The sequence below is a fragment of the Erigeron canadensis genome, chromosome 8, assembly GCF_010389155.1.
Source record: "Erigeron canadensis isolate Cc75 chromosome 8, C_canadensis_v1, whole genome shotgun sequence".
Classification (NCBI taxonomy): Eukaryota; Viridiplantae; Streptophyta; class Magnoliopsida; order Asterales; family Asteraceae; genus Erigeron; species Erigeron canadensis.
Window position 1 is genome coordinate 25,844,685 of NC_057768.1, and position 14,055 is coordinate 25,858,739.

The following is a 14,055-nucleotide window of genomic DNA, read 5'->3' on the forward strand; positions in this document are numbered from 1 at the left end:
ATTGATAGTGATTTTTATGAGTATATGAAATGAGTAATGTGACACTGGTACCGAGCGCATGACATTGCAAGCCATGTGGTTCCACTCAAGATACATTTTCAACCAAGATTCTTTTATGTCATTGGATTCACCCCATTTTTACTTTTTTTTTTTTTAATTAGTTTTCTGGAATGTAACTATCTTTGACCGAATGTCTATAGTAGGAAAAAACTAAAGTTATGTGTATTGTATGTAAGCAACTTGAAAAAATGTTTATTGTATGTAAGAAAACATACGTGGCAACCATATACAGGTGCCACTTGTCAGATTTTAATTGGTTGAAACGAAATTTTTACATACAATAAACATTATTTCAAAGTTGTTTACATACAATACACACAACTTTAGTTATTTCCTACAATAGACATTCGTTCAAAGTTTCTTACATTCGAGGAAACTAATCCCTTTTTTTAAGTAAAGAGTTACCCCGACGACTTTGTATTATAACAACTATCAAAACGATTCATTACAAGTAGCATGGTGGACCTACCATACTAATTCATACTACATATATGTTAACAAATAAAATCTAGTGAACCAAAGCTAAACACCAATCTACCGTTATGCTAATACCAGTTGATATAGCATACACGTTAGATTAAACCAAAAGATAAAGCAGAACATCAACCGTTGATAAAGACAGAATCATCACGAATACCCCACGCCTCAATCATATGGATCACCCGAGTAATCTTTTTGAACTTTAATGTCATAAGCTTTAACTGAACAGTGGATGTAATTACTTCACAAAGCAGATTAGAAGGGCGAGCTTGGTCATTGAACATCCTATTATTTCTTTCTTGCCATAAGAAATAAGTTGCTAAAGCAACAAGGAGTCTCCCCACCACATTTGCAATCAATCTTGATTTTGCACGAAAATTCATCCATTCCATTATAACGTCCAGGAGCTAGCGGTGGAAGGTGTTGCAATCCACCCATATCCTTAACTTTTAACCAAACCTGCGTTGAAAAAGGACATTCAAAAAATAAGTGGTTACGTGAATCATAATTAGCTTTACACAATGCACAACACATCATATTCATGTTATTTCTTCTTGCCGATGCCCATTTGATGATTTTGTCTTGTGTCAAAAGTTTCCTACACAATATCAACCACAAATGAAATGAATGCCTCGGTATACAGTGAAAGGACCAAACAAAATCCATCCATGCCACCTTCTGCTCATTTTTTCGTATGGAGTTCCATGCAATAGTCGTTGTGGTATGGTTGTTCAACTTTTGCATTGTCTATCCAAATAACTTCATCGTTTTTATTTTGATCAAGGTGAGGGACAAGCTCATTCATTAAACCAGGACATTTAACATACCACGCATTAGGCCAGACCCATTCACCATTCCTACAAATGTCTGCAACCTTAGCTTCCAGTGTGAGACGAACATTTTTAGTTTCCCTAGGTGTCAGAATTTCACATAACGAACCACTCTCACTCCAAGCATCAAACCAAGCAGACGTGGACTTACCATTTCCAATTCTCATTTTAATGTTATTTTTAATTGACGACCTCATGTAAGGAATCTTTCTCCAGACCCAACTACCTTTTTAGCACATAAAGTGTTAGGGAATTTCGCTATAAACGAACAGATTACCGGATATAATAAATCTTTGAAGGCACGTAAACGCTTTTACATTGAATCAATTTGGCGGTTCATCAAAACTATTCAATCGGATACAATCAAATATTAAGAATGTTTTGTGTGTATATGTTTGAGAGAACAGAACCAGAGAAAAAGAGAGGAAGAAAGGATATATATCGATCAATTATCAAAAACGGGATTTAATTAGGCAGTTAATTAACATGTTACGAATTTGGCAAAACTAGTCCCTCAAATTCCAAAAATAAAATTTCCGGAAGAGTTTTTACCATAACAATTCAATGGAAATAAAAAATTAACTGCCAGGGGCTCTGCCCTAGGGATGGCAACGGGCCGGGTATGATCCGGGTTTAAGTAATCCCAGACCTGGACCCGATTAAGAATCTCCGTCACAAACCCGGACCCGGACCCGACGGGTCCCCATTTACTTACTAACCATCGGATAACGGGTTTCCTCACGGGTAATCGGAGATCCGTTAATTTATATACATATAACATATCTATACGTAAAGTATCAACTACTAACTTCCTTTATAATTGTGACAAGAGCTCTATTCTATTTCATTAACTAAATTTATGATTATAAGAGCTGAGTACGTTGTGATACGCCAATTTCTTTGCAACAAACTAAATTTAGGACCATACTCAAATATGCAGTTCCATTTAGTCGAGCTACTATTCGAACAACACAAGTTTTTGTGATTAACTTTTAACTAATCTATTAGTATATTATACATTTAAATACCTACTCAAAATAAAAATACCAATATTATATTATATTATATAAATATACGGATTGGGTATACGGGTTCGGGGCGGGTTTTGGGTATACGGGTCGGGTATGCGGGTTTAAATCAAAAACCATCCCCGGACCCGGACCCGCAAAAAAATTAAATATCATCCCCATACCCGACCCAAGACCCGCATACCCGGACCCGGCCTAAATATGTCGGGTTTCGGATTTCACCATCGGGTACGGGTTTATTTGCCATCCTTACTCTGCCCCTTGGACCCCGCTCCCAGGGGTACTGCCCCCGGACCCCTGTACCTTAGGGGCTTCGCTCCTAAGGTCATAATAAATTCAAATAGGCGTGCACTCCGAACCTCCAATCCTATTTGATGTATTATTATGACGTTATTGATCAAATAAGTTAATTCAATTACACTAAAATATCCAACATAAATGATCATCTTGTTGGCATTGTTGGTAAGTGATACTGCTTCATTCAAGCTACACACCCACACTACATCATTTTACTAATTAAAATTAAAAAAACTAGTCGTTGTGGGGTGGGAAATAGCTAATGAATACATGTAATGTTGATATGTAGTGTTGTTTCAATCATAGCTTCCCAAACCGGACCCAAGTCACGACCCCGGGTGTGTTGGGTCTAACCGCGCTTTGAAGCCGTGGATGTTGCCAACATCCATAAAAAGAGGTGAGGGTTAAGACTATTAGGAGTGGTGGCATTTCCTTGCTTTTGGGAATGCCCTTCCACCACTCAGATCATGACACGTGACACTTTACAATGATTGGAGGCATTCCCTTGCTTTTGGGGCATTCCCTCCAAGGGCATTCCTTTTTTTTTTCTTTTTTTTGAAAAATAGAAACTAAATATAAAAATAAATACAGAATTTGAAAAGTAACGGCTACTTTTCAAATTCATAATTTTCATCTATAAATACCTCATCATCCTCTCATTCTCAAAACACAACTCAAAATTTGAAAAAAAACTCACATACCACACACTAGAACCATGAACTTTGGGCGAGGAAGAGCATGAGATGAACCAACCCGTCCCATCAAACAACCGCAACCCACACGAGGTAGAGGATGAGGAAGAGCACGAGCGCAACCCACACGAGGCGGACCAACTCGTGCCCCTGTTCAGTCACCCATTCCACCACCTGTTCAACCCGAGGTCAACCTGAAGGACTGCATCCTCGTCGTCTGGAGTTCAGGAGGACGACGCAGTTTTTAACCCGCGTGAACCTGCAATCAACAGACGACTTCACTAATGAAGAATTGAACGCGGTATGGAATACCATGATTCAAATCGAAAGCGGACAACTTAGGCCATGCATTCCAGGGCAGAATCGAATTCACAATGACGGGAGGCCTGAAGGATACGAGACTGATCCTGGTGAAGAGTACGTCAACGATTTTCAATCGGAAGAGGAAGATCACTACGAATACCAGCGCCGTAATGACGGTGACAGTGACATTTCCTCGGCCGATTCCCTTTATGGGTGGCGTACCCCATAATTCGTGCTAGTGTTTACTTTTAATCTAATTCGTGTTGTGTTTTTAAAATAAATGTAATGCTTGGTTTTTAAAATAAATGTAATGTTTTTATTTTTTTGGTGTTTAATTATTGGTGACATACTTAATCAAATAAAAACAAATAAGACATAAAACATTAAACATACATTAAACACACTTTTATTTTATTTTAAACATATAACATTAAACATAAATTAAACACACATAAAACATACATTTATTTTAAAGACACATAAAACGTAAAACCGAATAACATATATAGATATGAAACTAAGACATCTTCGATAAAATCACATCAGAAATCTTGCACTAGCTCGTAGTAAGTGCCACTCCGGGAGGTAGAGAAAATCAGGATGCATCATACGATACTTCTCTAAAGCAAGTTCGGCACGCCTCGGGTTTTCTTCATTGTGCAAACGAGCATAGATGTGCTCGAACTCGTGAATAGAGTGGCGCATCTTCCGCCATTTTCCTTGCACACTCTCAAGGCTCCTTTGCTCGCCTTGATGATTTTGGAGATTAATAAATACTTCTCTTACACGGCTCCAAAAAGTTCTTTGTTTTTGGAAAGCCTCTACGTTTGGATCTTCGGCTACGTCAAGCCAAACTCTCGCTGAATTCATAGTCTCATCTGGTGTCCAAGGTCTAGCCATTTGTTGTTTGAGTGTATAAATATTAGAAGAAGAATGAAAAAAGTAAGAAGATTTTGGAGATAAAATGAGAATTGATTTGTTAAGTGGTAATGTGTATGTATATATAGTGTTTAAATTAGGGTTTAAAAAAAAATAAAATAAGTGGCTTTGGGCTTGGTGAAAAGAGGATAAAAACTAAAAAATTAGCCCGTTCCTTTTCGGAAGGCTTCAAATTCTAACGGGTGGAACGCCTAGAGAACGCTCCCCGGGACCGATGTCAGACATTAGGGAGGCGTTCCGGACGTTAATTACGAAAAGTAATGGGCTACTTTGGACGGTCTAATTGGGTAAGACCTTATGTTAAATTCAATGACCACACAAAACACTCCATAAATGAAACAAAATCCATTAAAAACTTGAAAATGTAATATAACACAAATATTGTGTTAAATCTTTTTACTAACCCGACCCACCCACTTCATATGTTTTGGCGTTTTATAATTTTACCGACATATAAGAAAATCGAACCTAAATCTCTCCTTTTAATTAACAGGCCCATTTTGCTCAAGCCTTGACAGATTCATTTTACTCTCCTTATAACTTTTCATTTTGACTTTTCATTTTGACAGATTCATTTTACACATCCCTATAAAGGAGAAGAAATCTACATAAACAAGACAATTTCATAATTCAATGATGATTAACCATGTAATCCAGCTGTGTTTGTTAATTAGGTACATGCACGGGTTCTTTTCGTTGCTATTATTTAATTTTCTTAATCATGGGTTTTTTGAAATTGTAATATGTAATCTAACGAATACATATGTCTTTTTCATTTCATATTACAAAAATATAATTATCAACCATATACATTTACTACCTAAGCAACTCATGTTTGATCTGAGTATTTTAATGAAACTTTTTGATAAAATTTACTTGATCCGTGCGTAACCCGCATAAACCTAATATGAGTAAATAGGTTTTCGTTGTCACCTGTACAAAAATAACCATTTTTCTTATAATTAGGGGAAAAAACGAAAATATAATACACAAATAAGAAAGATAAACATTTAAATTTAGTAAGTGACATAAAAAAACATATAAACCTTTAAATATAACTAATGAGTTACGATCATTAAATGAGATTAAAATTACACAAAATCCAAATGAAATTTTTAAAATTCTAAATAAATAAAGAAAACATACGATGCAAAAACTAATTAGATTAAAAGATTCAGAGTCAATAATAACATAAATTTTTTTATCCTATTCATAGCAACAAATCGAATTTATATTTAAATGAAATCTATCACAAATAAGATTGAATATAGCATGAACAAAGATTTCAGAAAGAAAAAAAACTTCACTGATTTTTTAATTAGTAGGCTTCTATGCATTAAAAATAAAATAAAATAAACAAATTTGAAAAAGGAATGAGATAAAAGGAGATGAAATATTAAAAATTAAAATCAAAATCAAAACACCATGATGTCATGCTTTTCTGTAAGACCATTTAAGCATAAATGTTGAATAGCCACAATGATTTTTTCTTAAAAATAATTTATGCAAACATTGTTTTATTCAAAAGATCTAATTTGTATGTTATCACATTTTCTCACACCGCCACACAATTTCTCATTGTGACTTATATTTCTCTCATTTTCTCACCAATATGACCCTTTGTATTTTCTCTAGAAAACACATGTAGAAATATTTTCTAGGAACCATGTTTTTTAGAAACGCAAAAAAAAAGATATTTGGTTTAAAAAATCCATAAAAATAGGTTAAAACCTAAACTATATAGGGAAATCCTCAAATATGATGCCTAAAATATGTAATTTTTTTCACTTCATGGTTCAATATAAAAAATATGTACGAAGATCCTAAGTCGCATAAGTTTGTGATTTGACTCGATGGATCGAGTCATGCCACAAATCGATAGTTAGGCTACGAGTCTATAGCAACTTCAAGTTATCTAAGAGTTTTTTCCTTTTGTTTTGACTCGACTCGACTCATTCGAGTTTAACAACTATGATTGGCAATAATTGAGTTTCTAAAATCGAAAATTTCTAGTTCTAGATTTAGTCTTCTTAATCGAGTTGCCCTTTTTCCTTTAATTTCAATCAACCTGATGTGATTAATTTTCAGTTCTCAAGGTGCCCTACAAATTTGATTAGTCTATGAACATAGTACGAATGTAAAATTAAGGTATCTACGAATCTGCTAAACGTTTCATCACCCTTCATTCTCTATTGTTACTCTTTTCAAGATACTATGACTTACATATATAGTTGTTTGATTTTTACTAGTCATGAGTCGACTCTTACGAATGAACTAATATGAGTCGAGTCAACTTACACAAAAAATGAGGCGACTCGCTAGGTGACTCCCCCTTTTGCTCAGGACTCTTACGAGTCGCGTTGTAAACCTGGACCGAGTCAATACAAGTTGCAAATTTATGATTGTTGTATCTTGATACAATGGTTATATTTATATATTAAATTTATTGTTACATTATTTTATATGTTTTATCCTTTTAGTACGAATTTGGAGATAAATCGGAAATTTATGACTCATAAGTGTCGAATATAAAATATTTTGATAAATATATTAAGATAATCAACTTATATATATATATATATATATATATATATATATAGTTTCCTTATTTTGAGAACCATTTTTTTTGTAAGAACCATGAGAATTGAACTCTTAGATAATATATTTGTTTACATGTTTTTTTTGTTCATTCACATGTGAAATAATATAAAAAAGTATGTTGTAGAAGAAATTTTTTTAAAAAACCTTCGAAATAGTCTTTTGTGAACTTGTGAATAAATATATTTACGTTTTCGTTTACATATTAACAAATGGGTATATATAAGGTTTTGAAAAAAACTTTCTTCTACAACATGTATTTTTATAACGTTTCACATGTAAATGTACAAAAAAAAACATGTGATCCAATACATAATTTAAGAGTTCTCAAGGTTTTTTACAAAAAAATAGATTCTCAAAATAAGGCCCTATATATATATATATAATTATACAATGTAGTATAAAAATGTCCTGGAAATTGTAAATGGTACAATTCTAATATCAAAAATATTGTTCTATTTAAAATCATTCATAAGCGTTCACCCTATTTATCGACACTTTTTCTTGTTACGTCAGCTTCATCTTGTCATCTCTTTAACATTTGTTTTCTCCACGGTCAACTTTATATTTGATACCTCATTATACCTTATTTTATCCAACTATACCCAATTAAAACCAAACAAAAAATATAAATGAAAGATATGGAACTGACTTCTCCCTTTTCACTATGGGAAGTGATACTCGTACCACAGTTTTTGATAGATCTACCACACTTATGCTTTAATAACTTGTACAGTGTGTTCGAAAAATTGTACAGTGTGATACATTTATCAAAATCGGTGGTACGAATATCATTTCCCTTTCACTATAGGTAATATCCTTCACCTATCTCTTTCACCTATCCTCTCACACCCTTGTTTCACATTTCTTTAACCATTCATCTTTTCATCACCTATCTTCACCTATCTATTTCACATTCCTTTAGGATTGGTCTTTTTAAGAGATGATAAATTGAACAATGAGATGATACATTGAAGTTCCACCTTCACTAACCCCTATATATTAATTAGCTCTCATCCTTCACTTGGTGCAACTTCATGTTTGTCATATGATAGTCTCATCAATCAGCTAGAGAGAGAGAGATAGTGAGCTAGCTTTAAACATATATAGGAAGTTAATCAACTAATGGAGTTTCACCACCATAACAATGGCCAAGAGTTCTTGGAAGATATATTAGACTCACAAACTTCTTTTGGAATGAGTTACATTGATGATCATTTTAACGAAAATACCATATTTTCAACTCCTACCACTTTTCTTGAAAGCTCTCCAATTTCCATCACTTCTCAAACCTCTTCTTCATTTGGAGACTTTTCCTTGCCATTTATCTTTGAACCACAAACCCTAAATTGTTCTTCATTTGGTCAAGACTTCATTAACCCTTTTGTTGACCATGAGCTCTCTCATTTCCAGCCTCCAAATGTTAAGCTTGAACCTTCACCAATATTTGACCAAGATTACTACTCCATGCTTTCAATGTTGGATGATGTACATAACAATCCTTTTGTAAATGATGTAGATAATACTCAAGTCAATAACCCGGAAATGCTAGTCGACCCACAAAGGTTTATGGGTGAACTAGAATCCGAAAGACCATCCAATTTCAACATAGGGAAAAATGTTAAGAACCCTAAAGTTGAGGGGCAACCCTCAAAAAATCTAATGGCTGAGAGAAGGAGAAGGAAGAGGTTGAATGATAGACTTTCCATGCTTAGATCAATTGTACCAAAAATCAGCAAGGTAAAGATTAATACTCCGTATATGTTACTTTGTAGTTTGTATGGTTTTAGTTAACATGTTAGTCTTATAGAGATTAAAGTGTCATTACAGTACAATAGCCAATAATATAAACTTAAACACTCATTCACCACATGAGGTTTGTGTATTTAAAAAGACAATACCACTAAAGTTGATGGTTTCTCCACATTCAGTTTGCAAATTTAAAGGATCCCCACTTGATTAGCTATGTCTAGTCACTAATTAATTAAGCTAGCTAAATATGAAGACATATATATGTATTACATGTATAAGTACTAATGTCTAATAGTATTTACTATAATAATATATCCAAAAAATTGTGAGTGTTAGTGTCTTTTAGCTTTTTGGGTACGTTTATTAATATTATTGAGCTTAATGAACAAAGCAATATCAACCTCACTATGTTTGTTGGTAAAGTTCACCTTTTAAAAGTTTTAAACCTTTTTACAAACACGTACGCATCACTACATGAGTAGAACATAAATGAAACATATATATGAAAGAGAAAAAAGAAAAGAATTTTAGTACAATTTTGACGCTTTTTTGGTTTATTTGCCTAGAGGTAGGGTAGCTTTATGCTTTTTTACAATACAAAATCTCTCTTTATATTTTGTAGAAGCAACTTAGAAAATATCAAAATAATGTTTTTTTGTGTAGTAAATAATTGCGGTTGTATAGCTAGTTATATGTTTTCAACAAAATGGTCGTGTAATAATAATTTCAATAGTTATGTAGATTCATAGTCACAACATATATAACATCAGGAATGAAGCCGATATTTGTCAAATTTTGGAGACCCCGATTACCAAAATGGGGTCTTAGGTTTGTTAAATACAACCCTTAGAGTTGTATTTTAGGTGCATAAATTATTTGTACATTTATCATAAAATTTAAGGGTTTTTAATATAGAATGTGCAAGTTTTTTATACACGTTAAATACAACCCTTAGGGCTGCATTTAACATTTCCATATATATATATATATATAATATCTATCTATTAAGACATAAATTTTCTAAAGAGAAAATTAAAAGTCTTAGGAGTTAGGTCACCAGTAGAAAAAATTTTCAAAAAATCTTATTGCGACGTTAATATATATTAGTTTCTTAATTTTTCTTTTGTAACGCTAAACTATCATACTTATACTTTTAAACTATCCTGAATGACTACGATTAAACCAACCCATTGAATGCATTCTTTTGGACGGATTTGAATAACTGAATAAGTCACGATTTCCTCTCTTTATTAAACCTGAAATTGGTATATACCAAGTAATGATTAATTTTCTGCGAATATATTGTAACCTAATGTTCTTTAATTAAGTTGAGAAATGGATTATATATGATTATTGTAATCTAATTGTGTTTCCATTTTCCATTTAAAAAGATGGATAGAACATCAATTCTTGGAGACACAATAGACTACATGAAGGAGTTGACAGAGAAAATCAATCATATGCAAGAAGAAATGGATATTTCCACCAATCATTCGAGTTTAATGAATGGGAAATCTAAAGAAATATTTATCAGAAATTCACCAAAGGTATGTACTTTTTATTCTATTTATTGACAATTTAATATTATTCATTTCCAAATGATAAGTATTCTACAAACATCCACCAATATTAATTAACATTTGTTATTCTGAAATTAGAAATTAATATACACAAATTATTAATTAGGTTGATCGGTCAACCTTGAATAGTAATATTCCGAAGTTTTATATATACTTTGAATAGTAATTTTAATACCATTTTCAAAGTAATTTTAATTAACGTTCCGGTCTCACATAATTCATGTTAACTCTCATGTTACAAATTGATCTAAATTTTATAATTTAGTTGTTTCCCCAAATTAATCTTATTATTAATTAATTACACTGTTATTTATAGTTCGATGTGGAAAGGAGAAACGCAGATACATTCGTACAAGTATCTTGTACAAGTAAACCAGAGTTGTTGATATCAACAATGACTACACTCGAAGCGCTAGGCCTCGAGATTAATCAGTGTGTTATAAGTTGCTTCAACGATTTCGCGATGCACGCTTCTTGCTCCGAGGTAATTCGCATTATATCTATATAGTTTACTCTTGAACACTCTCAGTTTAATTATTTGGCTAAATGTGTGTTATATATAAGTTTCAATACAAGTATTTCACTCATTCTTCAGTTAACTTTTCTTATCATAGCTACTACCAATTAGGTTAATTTACTTAAATCAACTCCACTTAGGTGGGTTGACCAAGAGTATCTTCAAAATTCACTATGTGGGCCCCGGAGGTGAGTTTTCCCCAAAGATCTCAGGTTCGAGTCTTGGGTTTCTCACCTCAAGATATTTTCCATGAGGGGGGGGGGTGGAGGTCCAGCGATTTGTTGGTTAAAATTGTCTTCAGCACGTCTGAATCGAAACTAACTTTTTTTTTAAAAAAAAGGTAAATTTACTTTTGTAAAATATTCGTAACAACTAATTTTGCATAAAGTAATTACAATTGGTTACAGGAGATGGAGCAAAGAGTAATCTTAAATTCTGAAGATATTAAACAAGCGTTGTTTAAGAACGCAGGCTATGGAGGAAAGTGTCTATAAACAATTTTATTATCGCGGCTGCACGTGGTTTAATTTTGCGGATGAAAATTATTCTTCTTGTATGTTAGGCATAAGAAAAAAAGATCATAATTAAACTTTGAATTGTAGTTAGAGTGATGAGAGTAATTAAAATTGTTGTAACTTTGTTAAAAGGGGGAGAATGTAAATCGTTCTCTCGTGATTGATTTTTGTCATCTATAATAAAGCTTATGTTTACTTTGTGCCATTTTCTCTTTTGTTTATGCTTTTTTGCTTTATGTAAATCCAAACTATCTTATCATATAATTAGACTGAAGTTAATCAAATCCATTTGTTGCAGTTCGATTATATATATATATATATATATTAGCTCTATACTATATTTCATCTTAGCATTATGTATAGGTGTACATCCAAACATTTTAATTTGAAGTTTGTTTAAATATGTTGGTAAAGTTGCAGACGACTATTAATTAGTTGTTTGAGATATAAAGTAGCTTTGATGACTTGTTAATTACTGTATAAAAAGTACGTAACCTAATGACTTTTACTATTAATTATTATATTCAACCTTAAAAGATGTCACGGTTTTAAGAAAAGAAGTTGAACTTTAGTTTTAGTCTTAAGTCCAACTTTTGGCAATCATGAAAGTTGGTCAGATTCATTCATTCTTGCTACTTCATTTGACACGTTTCTTTCATAACTTTATGGGACAGTTAGTTAATTTGATAGCATACAATGTAAAAGAGATAATTTGATAGCATACAATGGAAAAGAGAGGGAAAAAAAATTGGAAATATTCTTTTTATTTAATGGAAATAAGAAAGAAATTTTTTTTTTTTTTCATTTTCTTCATTTTATACTTATTATTTAAAGATAACAAGGAGAATAACACAACTTTTTAATATAGTTTTAATGGGTTTTTATGTATATTTTTAATAATATTGATCAAACAATAAATAATTAACTTGTGTATTTATTAATTTTGTTTACTATTTTACATATATGTTCATGCTCATATCCTGGTTGATTCACCGTGCCCGGTATAGCCATAACCTATATGATAAAAAAATTGATGCTTACTTGTTTGATGCCCTGCGTCGTCGCTCACTTAGCCAAATAGTAAAGTCGGCCCTAGATGTCATTGGTCACTCTAGGTTATAATAATGACGGCATGTACAAAAGTAACGTGTTCGTAGTGAATCGTGATGTGACGCTAACTTCACCATGCCTAATAATGTTATGTAAAGTGAACAAAACAAATAAAGTATATGAAAATTATGAGTTTATGACTTGGCTATCTTCCATATATTATGTATATGTATATATCTCATCACCTAGTCAAACATAGTGATTTTAGTATCCCAACATTGTGTAAAATATTTTGAAGATCTCTATACATCTTCAACAATTCATTAGAAATAACTCCCTTCTCATTTGGTATACCTTCTTATAAAAGCTTCGTCATCATAAATGTGACTCTCACCTAAGTGGTCTTTTTCAAGCTATATATCCACGACTAGACTTCCCGATTTAATTTCTTCTTTTACTTTTTCTTATCCAATTTTGAGCTCTTGTACTTTCGGCTTCATATTCGTCGTCTGTTTTCTAAATAGTTGCTCTCAGCATAATCATTGAGATAACAAGATTTTGTTGCGTTGGAAAACCAATGGGAGCCTCACACCAATATTTCGTCGAAGCAAAAAACTAAAATAAAATTCACGGGCCCATCAACCTTGCAATACTTTCACCGAAATACCGAATTGATTTTTGAGGCTCAATTCCTAGTTAATCCGGCAGAGTCTTGCCCACTCCTAAAATAGATGTCCAATTGTCCAGTGTCCCCTCCAGCCATTGCCATATTGTTTTACCGGCCGGTCCAACCGGTTTAAACAGACAAAGTAACGATAGTATATCTTAAGTTTCACGGACAAGGTACATGATGTCATGGAGATCGAAAGGCGATTTCTATGCGATCAAGATTAGAGAGATGTAGCTTTCGAGCTTCTAAGTTCTAACCATGATGATCATCACATTATTCGACTCAGGGTGATAGGGTGGCTCAAGTGGTGCTAAAGGGCCAGACCCAATGTTTTTGAGGGCCCATGATTTTATAAAAGTTATATATATACACTCTTATGAAATCTTTGAATTGATAACTCATGGACTGTTGTGAATCAAATTGACAGAAATAAAAGCCCATGACATTTAACCTTACACCAATTGAATGAATTAACAATTCCTGTCGTTGTTTCCCTTCCAGTCTTATCCCACTTTTTTATTTAATAGGTATCTTCATCATAATATTTATAATTTATTATTTAGTTGTTTATCAAATTAAGAAAACATATAGCTTAGTTAGATTTTAGTGGTTAATATTATGAATGTTAATTTTCATTTTTTAAGTATGTCTAAAAGATATTTATTTGGTAGTCAAAAACGGAAAAAGAGAAAATTGAACAAGAGTTTATCAAGTCTCAAACAGGGGCCTTAGATAAGTTTATAA

The 14,055-nt window shown here is 32.7% G+C and overlaps 1 protein-coding gene across 1 annotated transcript; it reads left to right on the forward strand.

Moving 5' to 3' along the window:
- The first annotated feature begins 8,270 nt into the window (after window positions 1-8,270).
- On the forward strand, window positions 8,271-11,687 carry LOC122580408 (transcription factor bHLH61-like). Its single transcript, XM_043752673.1, has 4 exons — window positions 8,271-8,967; window positions 10,371-10,526; window positions 10,876-11,043; window positions 11,484-11,687. The coding sequence occupies exons 1-4, from the start codon at window positions 8,353-8,355 to the stop codon at window positions 11,568-11,570; spliced, it is 1,026 nt and encodes a 341-aa protein (XP_043608608.1). The 5' UTR covers window positions 8,271-8,352; the 3' UTR covers window positions 11,571-11,687.
- The last annotated feature ends 2,368 nt before the right edge of the window (window positions 11,688-14,055 follow it).